The 27,928-nt window shown below is 41.6% G+C and overlaps 1 protein-coding gene across 1 annotated transcript in view; it reads left to right on the top strand.

Moving 5' to 3' along the window:
* LOC125019114 overlaps positions 1 to 22,491 on the top strand; it is a 65,026-nt gene extending 42,535 nt beyond the window's left edge. The window contains exons 2-5 of the mRNA XM_047603625.1: positions 3,625 to 3,729; positions 9,965 to 10,101; positions 12,694 to 12,818; positions 15,081 to 22,491. Of these exons, the coding sequence (XP_047459581.1) occupies positions 3,625 to 3,729; positions 9,965 to 10,101; positions 12,694 to 12,818; positions 15,081 to 19,270 (4,557 nt within the window). The 3' untranslated portion in view covers positions 19,271 to 22,491. The remainder of the gene's footprint in view (positions 1 to 3,624; positions 3,730 to 9,964; positions 10,102 to 12,693; positions 12,819 to 15,080) is intronic.
* Positions 22,492 to 27,928: the final 5,437 nt, after the last annotated feature.

Here is a 27,928-nt window from a genome sequence, read left to right as displayed (position 1 = left end):
AATATGGCTACAGCTACGTATTATTTCTACAAATCATCTAAGCAGGGATTAGAATGGTATTAGAGTTTGGTTTTAATTATTTAGAAATTATGCAATGAATCACATTCATTGCCACATACAAGGAATGTGTCTTAGGGTTGGGAGCAATACACATACAATACAATATAAAATATACAATGATTGTATTAACAATCTGTGTCTGGATTTAAATAAAGAATGAAGTGATTTAAATAGAAAAGGAACTGTACATATTATTTTTTATTCTTATGCTAATTCAAGTTTTTATGTGTATTTTGTCGTACCACTGAGCAAAGTGAACGGAGCTGTTAACCTATAGACACAGGTTGTGTGTGTGTGCCTCACATGACTGTGACCCTTCTGTGAAAGCTGTCACCACCATTTTTAATATGTTTATTTTGTCAAAGCAAAGATATTACATTTACATCTTAAAAGTGATGAAAAAAAAAGTGACAAATCCTCACAACTGTGAAGCTGGAATCAGGATGTGCTAACAGACTAATCATACTTTAATCAGCCATCAAACCGCGTGAGGAATAATGAATGAATAGATTTAAAAACAGGAAATACAGTTGCCAGAACTATAATCTGTGCGTTTAAAAAGTACAGTTTCGGAAGGTTTACATCAAGGCTATCCGTCCGTCGTTTGCTGGGTTTCAAAGGATGATTTTTATACTACTGCGTTGTAGTAAAATCTGAGTTTGTAAAATGTAATCTGCCTCACCTCACATCTGCGAGTTTGTCCGGTGGGTTTTTAAATATTCATTCACTCAGTGGGTCCGCTTAAACTCTTACACAAAACTGTTCCTTGACCGTAATAAAAAAAAAAGTGTGTATATACATATATATATATACTTTTGCAGAAAAACAAGGTAATGCATTATTTTATTTTGTTGTGAAGCCATGTACCAAAAGATTCTGAGCTGTAATGTGTTTTAATTTGAGTTTACTGAGCAGCAATTTCCCAGCTATCCAGCAGGCCATGTTTAATGGACATCGAAACCCATCTTCAGCGGGCTAATGCAACCCAACGACATCTTTAATGACATAATGCAAACCAATGCCGTCTTTGATTAAATAATGCAAATGTAATGTTTCGTTCCGTAATACAATAATGTAGCATAAATTCGTTACTTAATGGAATTATGGTAGCTGCAGTAATCACTTGTCTGATGAGCTAATGCCGACTGAAGGAGGAGATCCCTGTGGTAATGGCTGAGGACGACGGCCGTTCAGGGACGGTGAGGGATGAAACCAGGTTGTCTGCGTTTCCCCTCGGCTTTTGTCACTGTCTTTCTGTTTGTCTCCATCCGTCCTCCGCCACATTCTCCGTCTGGCTCGCTCTGCGTTTGTCTTCCTGTCTATGGCCCTTCCTATCCCTCCGTCTTCCTCTTAATGGCCGTAAGAGTTCAAGAAGATCCGACCGAGATCTTTTAGAGACAAAAAAGTTGGAAACTCATGGCCGCACACACGCACATACACGCAGACACACGCAACGCAGACCTCTGCTGAAGGTCGTGTCACAGATTGAATTTTCTCTACTTTTAAAGATAAATCAATCTTCCATTAATGGAGTGTGTGTGTGTGTGTGTGTGTGTGTGTGTGTGTGTCTGTCTCTGGTAAAAAACGGCATTACTACATCTATATGTGGCCTAAACCCACTGCTGCATTAAAAGCCACGGCAGAATGTGTGTTTGCAGGAAAGTGCGTGTGTCGTCTTTTTGTTTGTTTGCGAGTGTATTTATGTGTGCGTTCGCTCAGACACTCAGATTGCTGATCAATAGTTGTGATTGAAGGGCCCATTAGCCATCGGAAGCAATAGAGACAGCATCACTCCACATGACAAACTCCAATACGAACACACACACACGCACACACACACACACTCCACATGACAGGCAACAAATTAAAAGCTTGAGTATGATGAATATACATCTCCGTAAACACATTTTACAACCTATACCGCTCCGACTGTTACTCACCACTCCCTCCTATGCAGTGGGATTTTTTTTTCCCTGACGCGCTCGGTTTTCATTTTGCTTTTATGACCACCTCCGAGACAAAGTCATGATTTACAATTACGCAAAACAAGATACGAAAGCTGCTTTTCAGTCTTTATCCGCCAAGTCATAAGTCACATTTTAACTCTCGCTCTCCTAACCTCATAGGACTGTGAATTGCTTCCATGCCTCTGTGATTAGTTATTTAATCAATAACTTGGCTTAATGTTGCATTTTTACTTGGCAGAGTAGGAAAATTTCACACAGGAGCTGAAGTGTGTCTTTCTGAGCTCAGTTCAGTTGAGAACAGTTCATGTTCCTGTTCTGCTTTTGCGTTTAGTTGTCATGAATACAAGCATTGACATGTGGATATTGAAATCCCCAGTGTGAATAACACAATGTGAAATACTTTGTAAGAATTTTGCACTCAAAGTTTTGCCAAGTAGCGGAACGGGATTATTACCCAGTGACAGATGGAAAGATCCGTGACATCTCCCATATGTTTCTCTGTAGAGCGGTTTTGAAGCTCAAAGTGCTGCCATTGACCATCGCCATCATGGCTCCTCCCAACTCCGAACTTGTTAAAAAATTGGCAAAAAAAAGGAGGAGTGTGAGTAGAATTGAGTATGAATATGACACCTAGAAGTTTTATCAATACCAAATACGCAAACATTGGCGGTATAGTTGGAGTTTGTCCTTGGCATTTTAAATCCACAGGCTCTGTAGGACTTCAGGAAGGAGCATGGTCATTTGGCAAACTGAAACAAAAGCAATTTGGATGAGATCTATGAAATACTGTTTGGGATACCAGGCTATCCCAATCCACCCAATGCATCCTTGATAAACTGAGTAAGGTTTTTGGAGTGTACTTGGTCAGATGGTATTTTGAATTGGACTAGTACTTCACAAGAACAGGCAAGGACTCATATGAATAAACACCAGAACCTGTCACTCAGTGACCACGCCCCTAATTATGCATAATTGAATAATTAATGAAACAGGTTTGTTATACAATAACTATCTGTCACTGTTGGAGTCAGCCTCTCCTTGAGTCTGGTTACATGTATTCTTCATGCAAAACAGGCTGTTTCAGAGTTGATATTTCTAAAGTTATACACGCTCAAACTTTTGGGAAAGTTATAAATAATCATGTACAAATGTTTTTTTTTTTTTAAATCATGGTTTTGTACAACTTTTCTTAAAACATGAGTTTGTGTAAATCCCAGCACACACAGCTACACACAGCTTGCTGCAAGTGTAATCAGCCACAAGGAGACTCTACCGTACTAATCCGTTTACTTTTACGTGATGATTATATGTTTTGGACACAAGCTCAGAGTACTTACAGTTTATAGATGTAAAGGAATAAATTGAAAAAGCTGATGTAAGCGTAACTGGTAACACGCCACCACCAAACAATATAAACGCAATATAAGTCCATACATAGAGAAATAATATGACTTTTCTGTCATCTGTTGTGACACATACTGATTGAATCAGCATTTGTTGTACAAATAATTGAAGAGAAAAAAAAACTTGTTGGGACATTAGATCTGATTGTTTTGTCCAGATCTCTTGTTAAATCACCCTCTGTCTCTCTCTGTAGGAGGAAGGGAACTCCAGGTTTTACTGCGAGCTGTGTGATAAGCAGTACGTGAGGCACCAGCAGTACGACAACCACATCAACTCCTACGACCACCACCACAAGCAGGTGAGTCAGTCCGCCTTAACAAGGCACCCGGAGGTCTGCTTTATCCTGCCACACAACACCTTAAACCCTCCTCGCCAAGGTCATGGATTTATTACATCCCGGTGCCACAGCACTCGACTCTGGTTTCAGACACACAACACAACACACAGTGCGGTTAACAAAATCCCACCAACACACGACAATATCCCTTCTCATGACCGCCGCGACTGGAAACTGCAGCACTTCTCCTGATTGATTTTATGACAGAAGTGAAAGCTGCATTATGGTGGTATTTGTTACTGACATATTGACACAGCAGAGCCGAGCACTCGCCTGTTTCCTAGACTGTGATAATGTCAGTAACGATGCTTAAGCTCACTGTGTCATTCCATACATTTGTTTGTTACCTGAGGTCCTGATCCACACGTTTGAACACATCAAATGTAATAAATGAATTTTTTACTTTTAATATCATCATTAATATCGGAGTCATAGTTATAGACTAAATATGAGTTAGAAGTGCAGACCTCTGGCTTTAAAGGTACAGGGATTAAAACCAGTCCCATATTTTCAGGGGCTGAAAAGGGATTGGACTTGAAAGCAGTTTCTTGGACAGGTGTGCGACATGCCTTCATTATGTATTTATGAGATAAGCAGGGAAGAGGCCTGGAGTTGATTTCCATTAGCAACCTGTGTTTGAAGAAGCTCTCAATGCAGCAGAAACTCCCACGTTTAAGAGGCGTACACACAGGAAGAGACCGGCAGTGATGTGGGAGGAAAAACCTTAAATGACTCACAGTGGGCAGGTACAAAGTTGAACTAATCTCAGCTTTGAGGTGACGACCAACGACAGTGAAAGGTACGGTTGATTAACACAAACATAGAGTGCCCCAGACCTGAAGGAAACACCGTCCCCGACTTTGGTTCCCACCACTAAATTCACTGTGATGATGGTAAACTAAAGTGGATGACTGATGTCTTTCGTTTACGAGAAGAACTAGCTCTGTACTTATGGTAGACAATATGTTTTATGTTCTGCTTGTTTCTGCGTAAACGTTTGAAGTGGGAAGTACACAGAGGAAGAGGGTTACCTAGGCAACCAGAACCTGGAGAGCCCACTAGTGACCAATTGTCAGTTACAAAATGATGCAACAAGCGAATCATTTTATATGAGGATGGGTCTTTAGGCTGCAACAACAGCATTGTTCTTAGATAGATAGTTTACAGCTGTCAATGATTTTGTAGAACTCTACGAAAAAAAAATTCTGTTGGTCAAAACGACCACAGAATTTATTTCTAAGGGTTTGTCCTCTGAATTTGGAGAAGAAACTATCTAAAAAAAAAAAAGAAAAAAAAAAGGAAGGTTTCTTTTATTGAATTTTTTGGTTTAAAAATACTCTAAACCAAATAATGGTTGTTTCTCCATTTTTTGTGTTTGGTTTCAAAAGCAAACATGAAATACCAAAAAAATAGCAAAGACCATAGATAGACAGACTTTATTGATCCTGTGGGAAACTTAATATCCAGTACACAACATTACACAGACAGGAATGGTTCCCCCTGTTTGTGTAACGATGCTACTAAGTTTAAAAAAAAAAAGAAAAAAAGTGTATACCGGTAAAACATATATACATTGTATACAGTATATGCATATGAAAATGTATGTGCACATATGCAAAATCGCATATATGTGTAAACACGCAACACACAAATATTGGACCCTTTTATATATATATATATATATATATATATATATTTGAAGCAGTTACAGTCAAGAGTCATATCAGAATTTGTGAAAGACTTAATCTGTGTTCCCGTTTTCTTCGTCCATCCATTAACAGTTGTTTTCCACATAATAGGATTTAAAATGGTGATATACTATGTTGGTCTAATAATGAAAAATACGTCGATTGTTATGCAGGAGATTTGACTTACAGCTTATTGTAAGAGGAGAAATGGGCAAAAATAATTATAGGAAAAAGGGTCTGATATAGAAATACACGCTACCTTTGCTGATCAAAAGCTGAAAGTATCAACACTGATGGACCTATGAGGATTTTTTTTAAGGGTAAAGATTTAATTAAATCTATGCTAACTGCATCTGCTTAGAAGCAAACAGGGCATCATAATAGGTTAAAATCAAACGCATGTATTGCACAAACAGATTCCTGCTTACCCCCCAAAAATCTGGATATTTTGTCGCACTGCTGCTGCTGCACTCCCTATTTCTCACTTGATTTCTCTCTTTTCAGTTTAATGTAAAACGAGTTCCATAGTGTGGAGATGTGGAAGAAGGCGGCTTTGAGAACTTGCAGCTGTTTGGGTGTTTACAAAATTGAAGGTGCTGGGAGGAACGCTGCAATTATCATTTGTTCACTTGCAAGCAATGAAAGAGGCATAATATTTTTCACAGTTAGCCGCATGTCAGAGTTATTAGGTTTACTTGAGGATGCGGAGCATTTAGGGCATATTGTTCAAGACTGCAACTCTTGCAGGAAATGGATTTTCTAGCTGTAATATTCTCAGGCCTGCATGTGCTCAGCTAAGCTTCCCGTCTTTTGGTTCATGGGTCAGTCACGGTCCCATCTTCTTTTGGAAGTGAAGCAGAAGAGGCAGCATCACTGGCACTTGATGTGCTGGTGTGACAGATGCAGGCTGGGAAAAAACAACCAGTTTATTCCATATTAAAGAGGCGGTATTAATTTGTATTGTATAATTTATACACTGAGGCCTGCAGGTAGTAGGATACGTCATTTGTTGTGTTAGCTCTCAACTCCACCATTGTGGATGAAAGGAAACAATACATGTGAAGGGTAGCTAAGGACTCTCAGCGCTACTTACACTGTTTACATCCACATCAGACGCAGGAACACGAGTCCTTTACCTACAAGATGCATCCTCTCCACGACTCTTTTATTTCAAAGCCTTTGTTCGTTTCAAATCCAAAGCTGCTCTGTCTAATACACAATAGTAACTTACACTAAAAGCCGAGTATTGTGCTTGGGGAACATTGATTTTCCCTTTTAATTCATGGTCAGTGCACTTGATTCATAACAATATCACCATTGGAGAAAAACTGTCCTTTAGAAATGTGACCATGGTTTATGGATGAAAATTGGGCACACGCCGAGGGCCTCAATGCACCAGCGACCATTGCTACGGATCCTACTTGAAAAGAATTGACAAAGAAAGTCTGAAAGGTTTAACTGAAAAGGTTGAATTTTTTCCCCCCTCTACTTCTATTGCTACTACTGCTATCTCTAAAAATCTGCAGATGTTAGGAGTGATCGATAGGGCTCGTTCACCACACAACTGCTGCAGTAAGCCTATGATATAATTATAAAAGCTATTTAGTTTGCTAGAGAACGGGGAGGGCCTTTCAAGTGCCTGTGCCCAAGGGCTCATTGTCTCATAATCAGTCCATGCACTGGAGGCTGTTTGACTGATGAATATCTTGACAAACAATATTAAAGGAGTAGTTCCCAACTGGCAGCATATAAAGTGGTTTATCTCACCATTTACCAGCAGTATATATAATATAAATGTTGTTTTAAACCGAGGGGTGGGCAGGACTTTTTCAATCTTGTTACATTACCACTACAAGGACTGGAGGAAATTGCAGGTTGATGAGATGGGGACATCCAAGTCATAATGGGATCAGTGTGTCAGATTCAGGCGGGCAGTGAATTATAGAGTGATTGTGGAAAAAAAGAAAGAAAAAAAAACACGTGAAATGACATTTTATAGACCTTCCTGAAACGCTGTGCAGCTGCTGTGTAATTGTAAAGTTTCATTATGTGCTGCGTTTTCTCAGATCAGATCCACCACTTGCCAGCAACTTCAAGCATCCTGCTGCTACAGAGAGATTAGCCACATTCTGTTTTGACCGTGTCATGCAGTTTGTGGTGTTTTTTTGTTGTTGTTGTTGTTGTTTTTTTTTTTGCTTTGATTACCGTGAGCTTTCCTTGTCATTTCATCCACACCTCACACTGTATATACACCTTCTATGAATTGGAGAGCCCACATAGCTAGCTTTAACAAACCCCACTGCATCTGTCCTCCGGCCTGTCTGCTTTCTATCTGTCTGCCTCTGGGTTTTATCTGTCCGTCTATTTTGGTCTATTTATCTATTTGTCGGGGTTCTCTGCCCGCCTCGCTGTCTGTTTGTCTGTTGTCATCTGTCTGTCTGTGACCCACCGGTACATTATTATTATTATTATTTGTGACACACACACACTCAAAGACTGTATCAGTATCTCTGGTTTGCAGACAGCTTGCAGACGGAGCTCAGTAAGTGAATTAAGCTGGTCTGGACTCTACTAAAGCTGACACTGGCTGACTTAGTAAGCACGCAGAACTGACACACACACAAAACATACGCACAACTTTATACACACAAAACTGATAAGAAAAAGACAATATGGACAGATACACTCACACACAAAGCATATTTAGACACATAATGTTAAAGCCTTTACAACATGGCCTGGGCTTTTAGGTTCTCTTACCTAGGCCTTATCCACGGCTTTCTTCAAGGGTCCTTCAGTACTCTATTTTCTTTAGGTCCCTGAACCTACTCATGTAACGCTGATTACATGTGATTAATTATACATAAATTACTCAGGTCTTCGTCTGCTATATTACAAGTTTTTTTTTTTTTTTTTTTTTAAATCCGCAAATATCAGGCTCTTTAATCAAGCTATTTTTTGTCTGGAATATTTAGGACTGAGAAACACTCCCTGCTCTCTGAACGCAGGGTGAAACCATCAAACCATCAAATCAATTCAATTCAAAAACGCTTCATTTGTCCTTGATGGGCAATTAAAAGGCGCAGAACGCAACAGCATGGACAAAACACACAGGTCATAAAAACACAACGCGTGCAAATTGCAAACGCCGTGACGGTCACTGACTGACAAAGCACTCGGCACTGAAGTGCTACGTGCAGTCAAGTTACAGAGAGGCAAACTGACAGAGCATCAGTGTGATTCTGGAGCAGGGAGGGGTCAGAGTTCAACAACGTCTGTTGTCCAGGTTGCGGTCTGCGGCCTGATGAGAGCTGCTACCCTGAGCAGTTCTGATTGTTCACAAAGAGCAGACAGAGCTCCAACAGACTGTCTAAAGACAAAATGCTTCTTCTTTCTTATTTATGCAGTGGTGTGACGGTGTCTTTTCTACTAATCCTTTTCATGACGTCACTATTGTGGATCAGAAGACTCCACATAAAAAATCTTCTTTTTATAACTGTAATTCATCACACAGTAAAATCAGCATACTCAAATTAACACTGTAAGAGTTGATTTTAACACTTTTAAAGTGTCTGTATGGGTCCACACCTCAGTGTTAATTTAACACTTTTGCGAGTGTTGGTACCTTTACACTAACTCAGTGTAAATTTGACTCTTCTTGTAATTAAATTTAACACTGCCTAACACCAACCAGTGTTTTTTTTTAACACTTTTATGTAGTGTTAGCAATTAACTCTCAGAGGACTATTTCTTAACTACACAAGTGTTACCCCCATAACACTTAAAAGGTGTCAATATAATTATTATATAATCCTACAAAAAATACTTGGAAAATAAACTTTACTAAAATAAAAAGGTAGTCATGTTTGGCAGTTCAAACACATTTATTTTCAAACTTGCACCACAAATATTAGAACATGCAACAGTAAGGCAAAATGTATGTATGTAGTGTTAGCACCACTTTAGCACGCAAGCTAGCAACTCCGAACCATTAGCATCATCTTATCACGTTTTATATCTTTGGTTACAAAGTGCATGACTCGTCTCACTCAGACAAAACGTCAAGCCAAACGTACCGTTTACTGCCGTTACTCACTTTCTATGTTACAGTGAGGCCAGGCATGCATGCTAACCATGCTAACCATGCTAACCTCTAGCTCATTGAGCAGGTGTTCGGGTGGTTGGTAACAGCGCGACGAGTAAAGTTTCCGTGGCTCACCGCTGCAAAATGACTTTGGGTGCCCGAAGATATATAGATAACTCTTTGCGCCCTTTTCTTAGATTATTAACTCCACATAACTATGATTCACCTTCAATGTCAAGACACTGAGTCTTAGCAGATAAGAGATTTTGGTCCAAAACGTTGGCCTCAGAGTAGGACAAAGGACAGGCTGCTGTTCTGAGTCACAGGGATACACGCTGACATCTCTTCTTCCTCACAGCCAGTACTATCACCTCTGCTACTACTACCAGTATTACTAATGGGAACAACTGTGTTTGTCCTCCAGCGCCTGAAGGAGCTGAAACAGAGGGAGTTTTACAGAGCGCTGTCCTGCAGGAGGCAGAGGAGGCGCAGGGAGGAGAGGCGAGAGGAGAGAGTCCTGAGGAGACTCCATCAGCATGAAGAGAGGAGGACAGGAGAAAGGTGAGTAGCGTCCATCCCGTCTGTTTAGTTTGTTTTAAACCTTTTTGTTTTGCTCCTGCTGCAACAAGCACATCTTACATTTACATCTTATGCAACAAACCAGCTTCTCTAACATTGAAACGATGACATTTGACGTGTTTACATTAAGGCTGTATTAAATGTGAGGCATTGCTTGTAATGACAAACCTTAAGACTCACCAGCTGACTCGGCTATGTAATAGTGATAATCTTAGCTCCTTTATTATGTTGACTTTATGGCCTCTGTACACTACTCACTTAGGATCAAACAGGAGCTGGGGAACATAAAGGAGTTTTGTGAGACTCACATTCATTATATCACCAGAAACACAACTTCAAATGAATGCTAATGTAGCTTTGTATCTTCTGGAAGTGTAGACACACAAGTAATGTGTATCTGGACATAAGGAAAATCACTTATAGCAGCTAGAGTCTCCACTCCACTTCGGATTTGATGTGATCTCACAGCAGGGAAATCACATGTGTAATTCATATGGAAATGCTCTTTGTTCTCTGAGACGTGTCACATGTTCAAATGAGCGATGGAATACATTCCTTATTGAGAATCTAAATCTAATGAACGCACACAAAACAAAACAAGGTATAAAAATATTATAAAAAATATAGAGAAAAAATACAATGTAAACACACAAAACGGACAATTAAATCACTACAAGATGGTTAAATAATCAATAATTAAATAAAAATGAACAAAATAGAATGGCAAAGAAACACGTATGTAACTGAAACAATATGCGATATCATAAACAAAACCGTGATGACGAACAGACAAGATGAAAACAAAGAGATGCAAAACGACCGCAAGAAGACAGAACGGCCACCAACACGCTTTAAACAACTAAAAGAGTAAAGACAAAGACATACAAAATGAACACAAAAACTCTCTCAAAAGAATAAAACTGACCACATATAGACACAAAATGTCCACGAATAGATGATGCAAAGATGCAGAATAGATGCTAAAACCACTAAAAACATACAATGACCAACACTAAACTGCAACTAAAATTATTAACAAAAAGGAGCTCAAGATGATGACAAATTATGAAATGGCCAACACAACAGAATACAAACAGACAACAGACACAAAAACTCAAGGAGTTGTAAAATAATGGATAAAGACTAACAATAGCCACGGAGACTAATTTAACAAACGAAAAATGATGACAAAGATGAACAACATTACCTCAAAGAGACTTTAAATGACCACTAAAAGACCACAAAAACTGAAACTGAAAATTATTGGAAAAAAGACTAGTGTGTAATCTGTTATAGGATCACGTTTGTGTTTGTCTCTGCTCCTGTTACAGCTGTGAGAGAAATCTGTGTGCTGGTGGAAAGCTCTGACATCAGGGACTTTCAAGTGGGCTGCCAAACATTGTTCATCTCACGTTGAGCTTGTCTTAAAAAAAAAAAGAAAAAAGAGAAATTCTGTACGACAAACGTTAAAGAAACGTAAAGGTCCAGAAACAGGCGTGCGTGTGCACTTGGCTGCGTCTCACTGATGACGGTTCATCTGGCGGGCTACCACAAATAGAAACTGGTTACTCTAAATCCAAATACAATAGCACATGAATGCACAATTTGAGCTCAAAGTTATAAGTCACAACCTGACAACGCCCACGCAAAGACAGCCCAAGCCTCTGCCAGAAAATAGTCCCCGAAGACACGATCAAACATCATCGAGTTATGAATCCAGGCATGAAAGTTTTCAACTGAATCACAACTTGAACTGACTGACATGGTTTTTTTTTTGTTTGTTTCTCAGGATTGTACATGAGTAAAAATAAATCAGTGAAGACAGATCGCTAACGAGCTCCTTGGTTACTATGAGTGTTGGCACAGCAACCAGCTAAATGCATCTTGTCGTGCTTAATGGGGATTTTCAGCACGTTTGAAGTGTTTTTGTCCAATCACGGTGTTCTGAGGAACCCACTCGCTGCACAGAAACAAAGTCGTGTATCAGTATCGGTTGTCGTCGTCATTTTCAGATTTACAACAATGCAGTTTAGCTCCTGGCACAAAGAGAGAAAGAGGAAAAGCGTGGTCAAATTGATTTTCAGCTGGATTTCAGCTCTACTCTCCTCTTGTCCACCTCGCCTCTTATCTCCTTGTTTTCTTTGCACATTTTCTCGTTTCTTCTTCTTCGTATGATTCTGTTTCCTCCTCTTCCTTTCGTCCTGTCCCCTCTGACTTTATTCCTTTCTCCTCCACATTGCTCCTTTTCTGTAATTTCTTCCTCTTAACTTTTCATCCTTTTTGCCTTTCTTTTTCTCCTGTCTACTCCTTTTATTTCCTTTCTTTCCTCTTTTATATATTCTAGGTCCACCCCACTTTCTCTCCTTTCTCATCCTCCCCTTTCTTGCTTCAACCCTTTCCCTTTCCTCCTTTTCCTTCTTCCTGTTTTCTCCTCTCCTCTCACTCATCCCTTCTTCCTTTCATTGCCTTGGCTCCACCTCTCTTCTCCTATTGATTTCTGTCCTGTTATCCTCTTCCCTCTTGCTTTCTACTTCTTTTAACGTTTCCTATCCTCCTCTCTTCTTCTCTCCACAGTGCTCCAGGTTCTGGGCCCATGTTCCGGTCCACCACCGTGGCAGTCGACCCAGCAAGTCAGAGCCAACCAAACTTTGTGCAGAACTGGGCTGATCTCCGTCCCAACAGCTCCTCTCTGGCAACAAGTAAAAGCTCCTTTCCTCTTAAAACCCATGTACTCTGCTTTTTGAATAGTTTCTGAGTGTGTGTTTGGTTTTGGTGATGAGGATGATCACACTGGATATCCAGGGATTGGGCAGAGTGTGGCGTGCTGCAGAAAACTCTTTCTCAGCAGCAAGCGTTTGTGCAATAAAATGAACAGCTCTGAAATATGTGCACAAGATGCAAAAATGCACACACAAAGAAAAGGTTATAGTTTGGGGAAGAAGTGGTGCACAACATAACAACGGCTACTTGTTCTGGGCAATTATACACTGAATGAAATATTGCTTTAGGGTCTGAGTAGAAGTAGCATTTGTAACAGCAGAATTTCAAATCCAAAACAATTGATATAAGTGAAACTGCAGCGATCAGCAGAACTGCTGTAATAAAATTCCTGCTGTTGACTGACAGCAAACTATCTTGACAGCGCTGACCTTTGTGAAAACTGTAGATTTAAAGAGCATCATACCATGTAACCATGCTCTACTGGAGTCTCTGCTGCTTTAGTATAAGTATAACACTTTGACATGTGGAGCTAGGCCGAACCAAACCCTGTGATTAAATGCCACTTTTACAACTATACCATGTTTTATTTCATTATTTCTACTTTAGTTTGTGAGAAGTTTCTTTTCAAATTCTCCTTCGGTCTCACTTAAAACACCAGAAACAGACCAGTTTCCAGTCAAAGTGGCCTAAAGAATCAGTGTCTGTGAACTTAAGTCATCCCAAAGATCCCTTTTGTTCAGTCCCCAGATGGTCAGTCTAAAACTTTGCCCTCTATCTCCTAAAACGAACCTTGGAATTAAAGGCCACTTCTTCTAAAATACCATTTTAATTTCACTGCTGTGACTTGTGGTAAATTACTTTTCAAACTGTGTTAAAGAAAACTGAGCCAAACTCCTGTCCTGATACAAATGAGACTAAAAACTGTTTAAAATAAAGCTGGAGACTCCACATGTCAAACACAGCCCAAAGAATCAAACAGTTTCCAGTCAAGGTGACCAGAATTATCATCTTCTGTTCCCCCAAGACGTCCTAAAGATCTTTACTGACTAGTCCTGAACCGAGATGACAGCTTCACCAAAACTTTGCCCTCCATCTCCTAACAAGAGTACGACACTACTTTAATTTGTGGTGAATTACTTTTCAAATTAAGACATACAAAAAAAAACTGCACTTGATTGCTAGATTGTTTTTTTCCTCTGTCATATTCTCCAAAATGACTGTGAAATTGAATCAACACTTCATCTGAAGTGAAGCTTTCTGCAGGGAGACATTTTTGTGGGAGTGCTGTAAATCAGATTCACACATATGTGTAAGTGTACATAAATGCTTATCTGTGAATATGCAGTTGTAAGAACGAGTTTGGAGAAACGCTTTCCAGTTAAACTTGTCATTCAGTGCGAATTTGTTCTGAATCAGGAGGTGATATCTGCTCCCTTCAGTCCCGTCAGTACAAGGTGAGAACATAAAGATGACTTAAAGAAATACACTAGACAGTGCTTTATATGGAATTTGGCAGCTGCTTTTTTGTGTTTTCAAAGTAACAATCAATTGTCACACTTCTGCCTTTTATGAAAATACATCTGCTGCATACTTCAGAAAGTTTTCTTTTCTCATTTTAAAGTTGATACTGAAAGGTTCGACAGCTCCATTTGAAATCAGCCCTTTGTGAGTGCTAAATGCATTTTCACATTTATTTCTCATTCATTTCAAGACCTCTAAAACTAAATATTTAATAACTAGGGTCTGTACTGTGAGGTGGACGACACATTATGGATTACTCTCCAAGTTATGAGTCATCCTAAAACCTGCACTCAAGAAATAATAGCCTGAACCATTCACCTTACTGATGTACACTGATGAACGTCTGACAGCATGCTGTCCTCAGTAAAGGTTGTACAAAAATGGATATTACATGTTATTAAAAAAAATAAGATCAAAGGTTTTATCCCATTTCTAAGTGAGACACGCATTCAACTCTGTGCTTATGGTTTTCTTAAGTCCATCCTACACCCATAAATCACAGTCAGACGTGTTAAAAGCAACAAAAGAGCATTGGTGAGGAGCCAGAACACTGAATAAATGCATAAGAAGCTTACAGTAGGGGAAGTCTTAAAAATGAATGCCATTCTTGTACATGTATCCCTTCTTACACCATTCTTTATAGTCAGGTTAGGAAGATAATCCTGTTATTTTTGCATGTAAATGCCACTGTAATCCTTATTGCTCTTTCCTCAATCTAGAGCCTCAGACGTCGCTGATCCAGCCCTTCCTTCCCCTGGACCCTGCACTGGAAACCCGACTCCTGAGCAACACACAGTGGGAGTATGATCAAATGGATGTCAGCAACGCTACAACTGCTGCTGCTGAATCCTGCATCCTCGACAAGACGCATGTGAGCTACAAGCCGCTGCCAGCCATTACATCTAAAAATGACAACAGAAATAACAACTCTACCAAAACCAGCCCCTTTAACAAGACCCCTTGGGCTCATCACTATTTAAACAAACCCAGCGCTCCCAATAACGTCCCAACAAATGCCAGCAATGCCACACCTAATGGCTCCATTTTCAACAAAACCATTGTGACCAGCATCTGTGACAGCTCCACCGCTGCCACCATCACTAACAACAGAGTCCGTCCCGTGTCCTTCTCACTGCCCAAAAGGAGCTGTGTCCTTCTCCACCAATCAGCTGCCGTGTTCATTCAAGGCTCTGGGCCATCAGGGAAGCTGGACACGGTACAAGAAAGAGCCAAAAATCTGGGAGAGAAATCCCCAGATCAGCAGCTCAAATCTCCAGAATCTGCAGACGTGGATGTTGTTACTATAGATCACTGGGATACTGGAAACCAGTGCAGTGTGGACAGTAAAAGTGCAATCCAGAACTCTGAGGCTGGAGTCATTATGTCTACAGAGAAGGGGACTGTGGGACTCTCTGGGACTGGAGCCCACTTTTCTTCATGTAATCTCAATGCAATCGGAGTTGTGGACTCAGTTTCCAGTGGGAATGGAGCCCACCTCTCCGTGTGTAATGACAACGGGACTGGAGCCCGAGTCGGCCGCGAAAGTGGGACTGGAACTCATGATTATTTAAACAGTGGGACACCAGGACAGGTTTCTAACAGTGTAAGCACAGATTCAGTTTGCAGAGACAGCAAGGCTGAGATCCATGAGGTTGTGGATGACACAAAATTAAATCCTTTCCAAGAAGTTAAGGATCTGCTTTGTCCTGCTACAAACGACACTGAAAGCTCTCATTCTGTTTTATATGAGTCTTCATGTCAAACACAGCCCAAAGAATCAAACTCGTCTCAGTCAAAGTGGCCTAAAGAATCACCTCCTGCACCCCCAAGTCGTCCCAAAGAGCCATTTTATCGAGTCCTGAGCCGAGATGGCAGCAGGGTTCTCCTCTGGCCAACGGAGATGGTCAGCTACACCAAAACTTCACCCCCAATCTCCTACAGCGTCAACCCTCTACTGTACGACTTCAGAGCACATAACAAGGCCAAGGAAGGGGGCGAAGAAAAGAAAGGAGGGCTAGAAGATGGCAGGGAGAGAATAAAGCCATCTGTGATCAAACAGCCCAACTGCCAACAGAGGCAGGAAGATATGGAGAGAGGGAGGGAGGTGAAGATAGATGAAAGGGAAGAAGAGGATGAAGGAGGACAGGCAGGAAATCCTATGGAACTTGTAGCCCATTGTAGCAGCAGCGACGCAGTTCTGGATCGCTCCAGCTGCCACAATGAAAGCGCTTTAAAATTTGTTCCCGTCTCAGCAGAATGCCACCATGCACCGACGGTAGGCCTTCAAAAAACAGGGAGGAGGAGGAGGAGGAAGAGGAGAGGAGGGGTGAGGCGAGGAATGAGAAAGAGGGGGAGAAGGAAAAGAGGAGAAGACGCAGATAGAAAGAACTTAGAAAGGGGACGAAGGATAATAAGTACTCTTTGTGTGAATCAGATGTTTGAAGGGAGAGAAGAGAGGCTGAAAAGACAGGGCACTGTAAAGGAGGACAGGAGAGAAAAAGGCCTATTAAGTAATCTTGCGGCACATCGGCTGGTAGGAGGGAAAGAAAAGAGGATGACGGGAGAGGAAAGAAGGATAAGAGGAGATCAGACGGAGCGAGAGAGGGCAGGTAGAAATGACGGGAAGAGAGGAGAGCTATTAAGTAATCTTCCTGTGAATCGTTGTAATCGGTGTAACCAGCTGTGTGTGCAGGTGAAAAGGGAGGCCAGCCAGCATCAATCCCAGCAATCAGTCTCCGGGTGGGGCCAGGGGCTCAGAAAGCTCCTCTGCAGGGGTGCAGCATGTAACTCGGTGATTAGCCCTGTCCCTGGGTCTGTTATAGAGATGCCACGCTGTCCTGCAATTACAGCCGACCCTGCTCAGAACGACAAAGAGGCGGGAGAGATGCACAAAAATACACATGTAGGGATGAAGGAAGGGCAGGGAGATGAGGAGCAAAGGAATCTGAGGAACACAGAGATAAGAGGCGCTCAGGATGCTAAAGAAAACGTGTGCAACCTAGCGATTAATGGAGTTCCTTTTCCCTGCCGAGACGCACCGCGGCAGCCAGAAATTTGTCTTATTCCTAAACCTCGCAGAGAAACAACATGTGATCCAGCGATTAGCCTTGTCCCTGCTCCCTTCAGAGAAACAGCATGCAGTCAAAGACAAACAATACCTGCAGGACACATCAATCCAGTGTTAGGCTCGGCCCCACGCTGCGCCGCACAACAGACGGTAACAGAACCGAGAATCAGATCGGCCTGCGCAGACACGAGCCTAACTGGTTCAGCGCTTTCAGAGGAGACAGCGTTGAAGGGAGCAGCAACGACCGGCAAAAGGAAGAGCGCGTCGCCGGAGGCTGCAGCGACTCCGAGGAAGAAACGGAAAAGGGGAAGGAGACAGACGAGGAAGGTTGTCAGTGTTTGCTTTGGTTTGACCTCTGACCTCAACCAGGGTCTCACAGAGGCACCTGAACTTAACAGCTGCGAAAAACGGCTGCTTTCAGTCAACGCTCTTGAGCCCAGTCCGGAGAACAAAAGCACCAACTGGAGGACAAAATACTCTCTGAGTTGTGACTCAAGTAACAGGGAGGGAACGTTCAGCTGTAACACCACTGACAAACTCCATTACTGCTGCTGTGATGACAGCGAAAGCAGCGATGCTAACACTAATGACTACAGCCAGGCTCCCTGTAGTCCCTCCGGAGGTGATGGAGAGGTTAAGTGCTGGGCAGAGGAACCGTTCGGTGACTGTCACACCTTCAACACGCCGAGCGACCAGAGTCAAGGTGATGGAAAGTGTAACAAGGAGGACGGACATGATGATTCTGCCATCTGCAGCGACAATCCCTCAAATAAGAATGACAAACACGATCGGCGGCGTGACAAAGACGAGGATCACTGTCACGCACACGCGGCTGAACTCCCCTCAGCTAAGGATAAACCTGCATGGAGTTCAACGAAAGACTTGTTTACCTGTAGCACTGATGACACACATGCTGACCGCTGTCAACGGGAAAACGAGCACACAGCAGCTCACGGCCTCTGTGACTCCAAAGCCAGCGCAACGTTCCACGACCAAATAAAGAACCACGACCAAATAAAGAACAAAAGCGACCACGGTGAAGAGGGAAAAACCAAACCGCTGGGCCACATCCAGCAACAAGACAGCCTCTCTGATTGTGGTGTCCGTCAGAGTGACGGCGCTGATGTTGACAGCGGTCAGTGGGATTGTTGTGACAGTAATCATGTCGTTGATTGTAATGACTGTGGTAATGCTGGTGATCACAGTCGCACCAGAAACGAAGATGCTGCAGTTACGACTGCGCAGAGGACGGACGAAAGGGGCGTGGAGAAGGAGAGGAAGGGGGAGGAGGAGCAGGAGAAACAGATGGAGAGGAAACATTTAAAAGAGGAGTGGGAGAAGGAGTGGGTGAGGAAGAAAGAGAAGGAGGAGAAAGAGAGAAGGAAGGAGATAGATTTTGAATATTTCTATCCTGAGAAGAGGCCTTGCTTTCCTCATCACCTCCCTCCACCATGCATCCCTCTCCACGCTCCTCTCCTCCTGCCCCCATCCCTCTCCTCCTCCTCCTCCTCTTCCTTCTCCTTCCATCACACCATCGTCCAGCACCACCTCTCGCTGCTCCCTCCTCCGTCACACCTCCCCGTCACCTCCTACCCTCACCTTCTTCACTCTTTCAGCCCGCATCTCTCGCCTCTCACTCTTAACCCGCCTCCTGCTCCTCCTCCTCCACCTCCTCCTCCTCCCCATCTTCCTCCCCCGTTCTACGCTTCTTCCCCTATCCCTCTCATGGACACCCCTGGTCCATATCCCTTGGCGGCAGCATTTCATCCTGTGCAGGGTCACCACCCGTCTCTGTACCCTGCTCCACATCCAGCAGTCTTGCCGCTACAGGTGTTGTTCTGAAGGCAAGATTCGTGAAAGGTGCATTTTCTTATTTACAAAGAATAAGTTATCCGCTGGATGAAAGCAGCTTTTTAGTGTCATCGCATGCAAGGGTGGAATGAAGGGGATGCATTTTTCAGGAACACTTAAGTAGAAAAACTAAACTTATCTATCTCGAAGCCAAACCTCTGACAACCTCATCAGCCCGCCCAAACACGGCACTGATTCACATGTGAAAAAAACAAAAAAAGACAGCTAATTATCTTCATCAGACGCAATCCTGCTCAAAATGAGCCTCAGGTGTGCAGCCAGCGGGATCGTGCTGGGGATACACAGCTGGGCTCGTTTCCCTCGGCACAAATCAGTCAACGCTTCTGTTCTGCATTTTTAAACCAATGATTTCCTTCTTTTTTTTTTTACTACTTTAAAGGACAGATTCAACTGTTTACACCGTTACGTATCTTCCGTCTGTGATAATAAATGCAGGATGAGAGCTTTGACTTCAGTTAGGAAACGTTCTCGGCCGAGAGACGACAACCTGTCCAAATTTATGATTTCTGAAAGGTTGAAACACAATCAAGGGTTTCCCGCCTAGAGCTGATATTAATATTAAACACAATATTTCTGCTGCTTCAAGGGCAGAATAATTCAAACATTTCATTACTTAACTAATCTGAAACAAGAAATGTTTATATGAGTCAGGCTATATCAGTGTAACACTACATTCATTTAAAATCTCAAAGGAAAAAGTAGGAAAAAGACGACTTCCTGTCATTATCTTATAAACTCTAAGTCAGCTGCAACAAGCCTTGTAAGCAGCTGGAGTAAATAGACTGAAATATTAAAGGGGAACATGAGGGCCTTTCACAAAATGTCAGAAATTGCTAAACCAATCAGAGCCACAAATTCAACTCCACAGCACTTAAGTGATGTGCATGATTTGATTGGTCCAACTTTCGTTCATCTGAGTTTGAAAGAAGTTTGAAAGAAGACAGCGCAGAGGATAAAAAAGATCAAATCTTTTGCTTCTGCTGCAACAATTTGCAAAACAAAACTGTGTCCATCTTTGTAGACAAGGCCAGCATAGCAATAGCTGACATGTCCAGGGTGTGCAAACACAAGAGGGCAGAGATAATGGATATGTGCTCACTAGCCAGTCATGGAGCAGGAAATGTTCTGGTTCTGGCATGATGTGAACGCAGCAGAAGCTCTGCATTAGAGCAGATGATTTTATTGTACTGCTGACTACAATTCTAAAAGATGAGCCATTTAGGTTTAACGTACAAAGAAAGAAAGCAGACTATGAGAATTTACACAAAGCAAATAAAGCTTTAGAAAGGACATTTTCTTGGCTTCTGTATCTTAACACATATGAGCTGCAGACTTCAGCATCAGCCTAGGTGATTGGTAGAAAATCTTCTCATTGAAAAAGAAACATTATTTAAAAAAACACACACACACGCAAAACTACACAGATTTGCTGTAAACTGGCAGAAAAATGCAAACGATAAATATTACAGTTGGATCCTGCATACTGTTAGTTTGTTGAACCTGCATAAAAGAGCAGCTGATGCTGACATTAGAGTGTAAATTGGTATCCTAGCCTCTTGTGCAGCGTGTCAGTATGTCTAATGCTGAACGTCAAGAGGAAATGTTAAGTTTAGAAATAAGCCTCTGCTCTTTGATTCTGATGAACTCACTCCAGCGTCTGACCTTTACACTTGACGTTTTAGATCGTTGATTTTCTGCCATCTCCCTCCGCCGCAGCCGCACTAAAAATATCCCAAAGTGGCGGATAACTTTACATTTAGTGACTCACCCATTTAGGCCAAAACACACAGTGATTGATTCAGCACGCTTTGTGACACACTCGACTTCAGCAGAGCTCGGTCCCGCCGAGACTGAGAGCGGCGATGAAATGTGGGAAGATGTGAGCCTTTGATTGTCAGGCAATCACAAAACAAGCATTTTTTGATTAAAGCCCCCCGCCCCCCACCCCTTGTCATTCATTGGCTGCTTGTTGCAGTTTGACAGGTGATTTTCCACTCTGTGGTCCGTGGCAAAATAACTCAAGTGCAGTCGCATCCTTTCATTCAAATGCTGAAAGTTCAAAACGTTTTATTCTCTGTGAATAGCCTCCCTCAGGTGGATTTTTCCTTTAAAGCTCAAGGGTTATGACAAAGCCCCATGCAAAGTAAGGAGAAATCCATCGCAATTAAGAAAATGTGACTGCACGGCATCTTTATAAATCTTGCCACGTGACACTGAGACTTTCAGAGGTGTGAATGCTAGGTAGGTAGGTGGAAGCAGCGACAAGGGAAGAGCACAGTGACACCCACACTTACTGACGCATTGTTTTCCTCAGACGTTTTCTCTGAAATGGAACATCTGGTTGCGATAGCTTTGGGGTATCTCTGGCAGCACCTTTTCCATCTCACACACCGTGTAGATTAATTGTGGTGCAGGCAGCAATAACAAACAAGTAAGAAAATACACATTAAAATTCAACTACTACAATTACTGTGGGCGGATCACCATCCTTATTCTCACCAGTATCTGTGGCCAAATTAAAATATATTGTCTCCAGCAGGCATCCTGTGTGATCTTTACATATTTCGCTTGCAATCTCTCTCTCCCAGAGGTCTTTGACTGCTTCCTCGCCACTTGCTCTCCCGTGCGTTGGCGACACGTGGCGTCCACGTTGACGTAAATACAGTTTATTAAGTGTCACGAAACTTTTCCTCCAAGAAAGCATTATTAGCTGTGGTGACGACACTCCTCGTAGCTGAAGTTTGTAACCTCACGTTCTCCCGGAACGCAGGTTTTTATTTATTATTGTGATAAACAGTGTATATTAGAGAATACAAAAGAAGAAGAAGCTGTTATTAGATGTATTTTTGTAGAGAACCCTCAGTTGAATGAGGTTTTTGTATTATGTACTCCGATGCTATTTTAGCTAGTAAATGAACCTCACACCTGTTTCATTTCGCCTCTTGCTGTTCTGATCTCCAATAAATGAGTTTAAAATGCCATAATTGAGCTTCTTCAGAATGCAGTTTTTACCTGTTTTGTCAAGGAAATGTCTTAAACGAATATTTAGCAGATATATTTGTGTGTGTGTATGTGATCTTATTTCAGCGAACTGATATCCACAGATATTATCCCAGCTAACATAATAGATCTAGTAAATCCCTTGAGAAAAACAAATTACTCTGAACATGGAAATAAATCAGTAGACTTGATATCGGAGTGTCTTGTTGTCATTGTTTTCCTATTTTGTCCTTTTGACTTGCTTTTGTTAAAAAAAAAACTCTATTATCAAAGGAAGAAATGTGTGAATCGATACCTTATACCGCCACACTCCTGTAATTTCCCCTGCGTGTGAAATAATAAAAGTGTGAGACGTTAAAAGACAAAAAGACTATGGAGCTCATTCAGAGAATATTTTAATCACTTTTCAAAGCGGAAGAGAAAAGAAGACGCATCTGAGATCACACTATTCCCCTGGCTGATGGGATGCCTGCCTGCTTTGTGTGTAAATGTGTGTGTGTGTGTGAATGTCCATGAGGCCCCTCTGACAGCTGGGACCATCATGCTCAATGACTAAAATAGCGTCACAAGTCAACATGTTCAACACCTGGGGCTGTGTGAGCATGTGTGTGTTACATGTGCACAGTGTTTCCAACTGTGCGTGTGCGTGTGTTTAAGATATGGAAGTAACAAATGCACCGAGTGTGACGAGTCAAGTTCAGCGTCATTACCAAATCAGTGGTTCTCTGTAATTTGCTTCGGTGACCTTTAAAAACCAACAAAAAAGAAAAGCTCCTGACATTAAAACCTGACTGTATGGAATTAGTTTCAGAAAGCGTGTGTGATCCTTCGGCCCTGAACGCAGCCTCCTCCTCTCGGTCTCTGTGATTCCACTTTTCACCGCACAATTTCCAGAAAGGTTGATGGATGTCTCGACTCAGGCAGGCACTTTATGGCAAATGAGTTAATAGACTCGTCGGGCAGTGCATCACGGTTCTTTGCTTCGACCACAGAAACTACTCAACAATGTGTTAAGAAAACCTCAGTAGTGGCTTATTGTGCTGTTCGCCACAGACAAAGCTCTTCAGAAACAAGTCCATTAATGAGCCATTGTGGCTGTTGTCACTCTCCCCGGGCTTAACGAGAAACAAAATATGTTGAAAAATTGATGATATTTTCATACAAAAATAACTTTAGAATGATTTATGTAGAAGAAGCCCCAGAAGGAAGACAGAAGCAGAGACACATCACCAAGAATTTGCAGACAGAGAAGCCAGTGTAGAGGATTAATGTGATGTTTTATTAGAAATACACAGAAAATTGCTTGTTTTTCCTCAGCTGAACACAGTTTCACTGTGTGCACAATCCTGGACATGTACAGTAAAGATGTGGCCGAATGCTCCATTCCTCCTTAAAAGTGCTGGAATAAAAGCTCTAGTGTTCAGTATTCCTGCACTAATTTGTGAAAAGAGAAAAAAAATTCTTGCTTACTCTGCAAAGCTTTTCTAAAACTGCCGGGACAAGGAATACAGAATACCATCTCTGAACGCACAACACGTCCAACCTTGAAGAAGATAGGCTACAGCAGCAGAAGACCACACCGGGTGCCACTGCTGTCAGCTAAGAACAGGAAACTGAGACTACAGTTCACACAACCTCACCAACACTGGACAATAAAAGACTGGAAAAACGTTGCCTGGTCTGATGAGTCTCGATTTCAGCTCCAACATTCAGATGGCAGGGTCAGAATTTGGTATAAACAACATGAAAGCATGGATCCATCCTGCCTTGTATCAACAGTTCCGGCTGCTGGTGGTGGTGTAATGGTGTGGGGGATATTTTCTTGGCACACTTTGGGCCCTTAGTACAAACTGAACATGGTTTAAACGCCACAGCCTACCTGAGTATTGTTGCTGACCATGTCCATCCCTTTATGACCACAGTGTACCATCTTCTGACGGCTACTTCCAGCAGGATAATGCACCATGTCACAAAGCTCATATCATCTCAAACTGGTTTCTTGAACATGACAATGAGTTCACTGTACTCCAATGGCCTCCACAGTCACCACATCTCAATCCAATAGACCATCACCTTTGGGATGTGGTGGAACAGGAGACTCTCATCATAGACGTGCAGCCGACAAATCTGCAGCAACTGTGTGATATTATCATGTTAATATGGACCAAAATCTCTGAGGAATGTTTCCAACACCTTGTTGGAAGTATGCTACAAAGAATTAAGCCCATTCAGAAGGCAAAAAGGGGTCCAACCTATTATTAGCAGTGTGTACCTAAAGTGACCGATGAGTGTATGTGTATATATTTATATATATATGTATATATAATATCAGATGTACTGTTTTATTTTGCATCCATGTAAACAGTTAAATTGTAATCTGATCGGAAGGATTTATGAGACTCAAAATGAAGTTGTATTGACCATGCAAACTTATATTATCTGAGGCCATTGCTCCACACTGTACATGAACAAAATTAAAAGAAGGGCACTGACTGAAGAGTAGAGGATGGAAACAAATACCAGGATGATCATCGTAAAGACTACATGGTGGCTGACCCCTGAGCGACAGCACAGACTGCACAGCAAAACAAATACAAACCTCTGAGATGAAAGTAGAAGTGTTTGAACATGTGTGGCTCTCGCAGTGAAACTGTGCTCCATGGAGGGAGACCCAGGAATCCCCTCTTTTGAAAGTGAAACATAAAAAAGTTTGATGGAAGTTTTCCAAAATGATGTTGACTAGCCACACTTCTTCTGGGAAGCTGTCCTTTGGACAGATAAAACAGAATTATAGCTTTTCGTCACATCAAGTCACATGGCCTGTGTGTTCAGAGAAGAAGAAAAAATGAAGCTTTCAAAGACAAGAACAGACTCCCCACTGTGAAACATGGAGGCAGATCTGCAGTGCAGTTGCTTTGTGCGTCTAACATGAGGTGTCACAGGGGACAAAAAAAATCTGAATGTTATCAAGGTGTTCTGGAGAGCAACATTAACCCCAGTGTCAGAAAGTCTGTCTCTGTTGCAGGTCTCTGCTCCTCAAACGGGATAATGATTCAAAGCACAGACAAATCTCATAAAGAATGGATAAAAAGAAACAAAAGAAACAGGACAAATCCAATTTATCACTAATGAAACTCACTGGCACCCATCAAGGAGACTGGAACAAACGAACACCTAAGAAGTCTCATTAGAGATCCATGCATTCGTATGCTACTGCTATATAGCATATCACCCTCCTCCCCCATCCTCCTCCATCTTCTTGTGAGTGTCTCTTGCCTGACGCTGTGTGTTTCTACTGTGGTCCTGGTCTCATCAACATCTAGCCTTCAATCATTATAGCAGCTAACTCACCTGTGATAGACAAACTGCAGTTTTTTTTTTTTTTTTTTTACACTCAGTATCAAAGTATCATGTAACACACATCTGCTATGTCCTCTTCTTTTATCACTTTTAGATTCTACATGTACGCTTTGGTCATATGTTTCTATGACAGATGCTGCTCTCTTCTCTCTCCTTTTCTGTGTTTTTACCCAGCTTGCCTCAAGCAGATGGGTACATCTTCATATCATATGAGCTGGGTTCTGCTCAAGGTTTCTTCCTGTGAAACAGAGACAACACCCACCTGTTGCTCAAAGCAGCTACATCCTAAAATTGGCCTAACTTTAAGGGTTGGTATAATTTAAATAGGCGAATTATATACAAAAATGGCACTATATGAAGAAACTAGATATCAGGTGTAAAACTTATTTTGTACTGAGCTGTAAACATGTTTATTCTGCTTTAAACATTGAAAGTAAATCTGAGGATGTGTGCTCTTAGAAAGACTAGAGGCATCTGTAGCCCACTTCTTATCTTTCCTCATGTCAGTAAAGGCACCGCGTAGCTCCACTGGGGTTTAATGTACTGCATGCATAAATATAGATTTTCTTTTCAAAGATATATTAAAACAAACTTAAATAACAAGGCTCCAGTATAATGTACGTTGCCTCATCACTTATCCATTTTACTGTAAAAAAAAAAAAAAAAAACTGCACTCATGGTTTCCAGCAAATAAATAAGTATGTTCCTTGTTCTCTTTCATCATAATTTGGAGCATTTGAAGTAGCTCTGTCACATGAAGCAGCCTGATACAACAGCTGAGATATTTAAACGCAGATAGGAGAGGAACATATTAAAGGATATTTAAACGCCTTTAGAGAAGAGTATTTTGAGGTGAGCTGTCATTCAGAGTACAAATTTAGAGATCAAATTAAGACAGAAATAGGTCGGAGATGTTTTTAATGTATACCTCTTGTTGAGCTGAAGAACTGAATGGTTTCAAAGAACATGAACCTTTATCTGTTTTCTTTCTGTTACAGTTATTTTTTTCTCATTTATCCAAGCTTTGACCAGTTACTATCTGATTTCAGATTTGCTACAGTCAGGAAGTACGGCCTTTCTTCGGCTAAATGAAAATGACTTTTGGACATTTTCTAAAGAGTTTTAGAGACCTTTGTCAGGCTGATGGGGATCATGTAATCCCTTCTCTGTTAAACGTTTATCTCCAGCTAGGGAGAGTTTCATGCTTCGCTATCTAATAATATTCCCCATTTTGAGGATTTAAAACCATGACAGAGAGACTAATTTTTGATCCTTGAATGCATCTTTTTCCAATATTTACCAAGTACATACTTTAAGTGCACTCAAGACTTTTACTTGAAATGCAGTGTTACACTTTTGTGACATTACTACATTTAACTTCTGGGAAGTGGTGTCTCAGTGGGATCCTCAAGGCATTACTCTCCCTGCATGCGGTGCACCAACACACACTGGATGGTTTGTAATGGCTGTGCAGGATGGGCGAACGTTTCCTCTTGCAGGAAGTCAAGACTCAGAGAGCCTGAAACTGCAGGGAAGCAAGAGAAAGCAATAACATTTGTTCTAACATTTTTTGATCACTGTGCTACTGTGCAGAATTGGGTCATGGCTGCCAGAAACGCATCAAACAACTTGTAGTCGTCTGAGTCAGTGGAATCTCTGATGGGCCTTTTTCTACTGTGCTGTCAACACACTCCTCTCTGATTTCAAAGCTGACAATGTTTTAGTGCTGAGGAGCTAAAAAGTTTTTTAGCCTTTACACTCTTCTGCTCATTTATGATGATTGATTGCGTCTAATTTTTCGCCTGGAGTTTTCTTTTCATCGTTGCTCCCGTTTAAATGAAACAAAAGGTTATTTTGGATTGAATACCTCTCCGCTGTGCTTCCAACACTCACTATGCAAAGTGATTCATTATCTGTAATCAGCACAACAACAGCGGCATTCTCTGTGAGCTTAAACAACGTTACAGACTTATCCTGGGATACACCACTGCTGCGTATAGAAAATACAGCCGAGTGTGGAGGAAGCGGCCTTGAGAAGCTCTGTATTTTCTTCTCCAGGAGAAGTCTGAAACCCAGTTACAAGTCAGTCTGGCACAGATTCAAATTCAGACTGTCTGGGAGTACGATTGATCTGACTTCGAGCTGCCATCCAAAGAAAGGAGAAATCAGTAGCAGGATCTTGATTCGACCGTGATCGACTGATACTGTTCGACTGAGGAAGTGCCTGAAACAAGTTGGATGCATGTCAAACTTATTTCCTTTAGAGAA

Source organism: Mugil cephalus, chromosome 13 (genome assembly GCF_022458985.1).
Source record: "Mugil cephalus isolate CIBA_MC_2020 chromosome 13, CIBA_Mcephalus_1.1, whole genome shotgun sequence".
NCBI lineage: Eukaryota > Metazoa > Chordata > Actinopteri > Mugiliformes > Mugilidae > Mugil > Mugil cephalus.
This window is presented reverse-complemented; position numbering and strand designations above follow the sequence as displayed.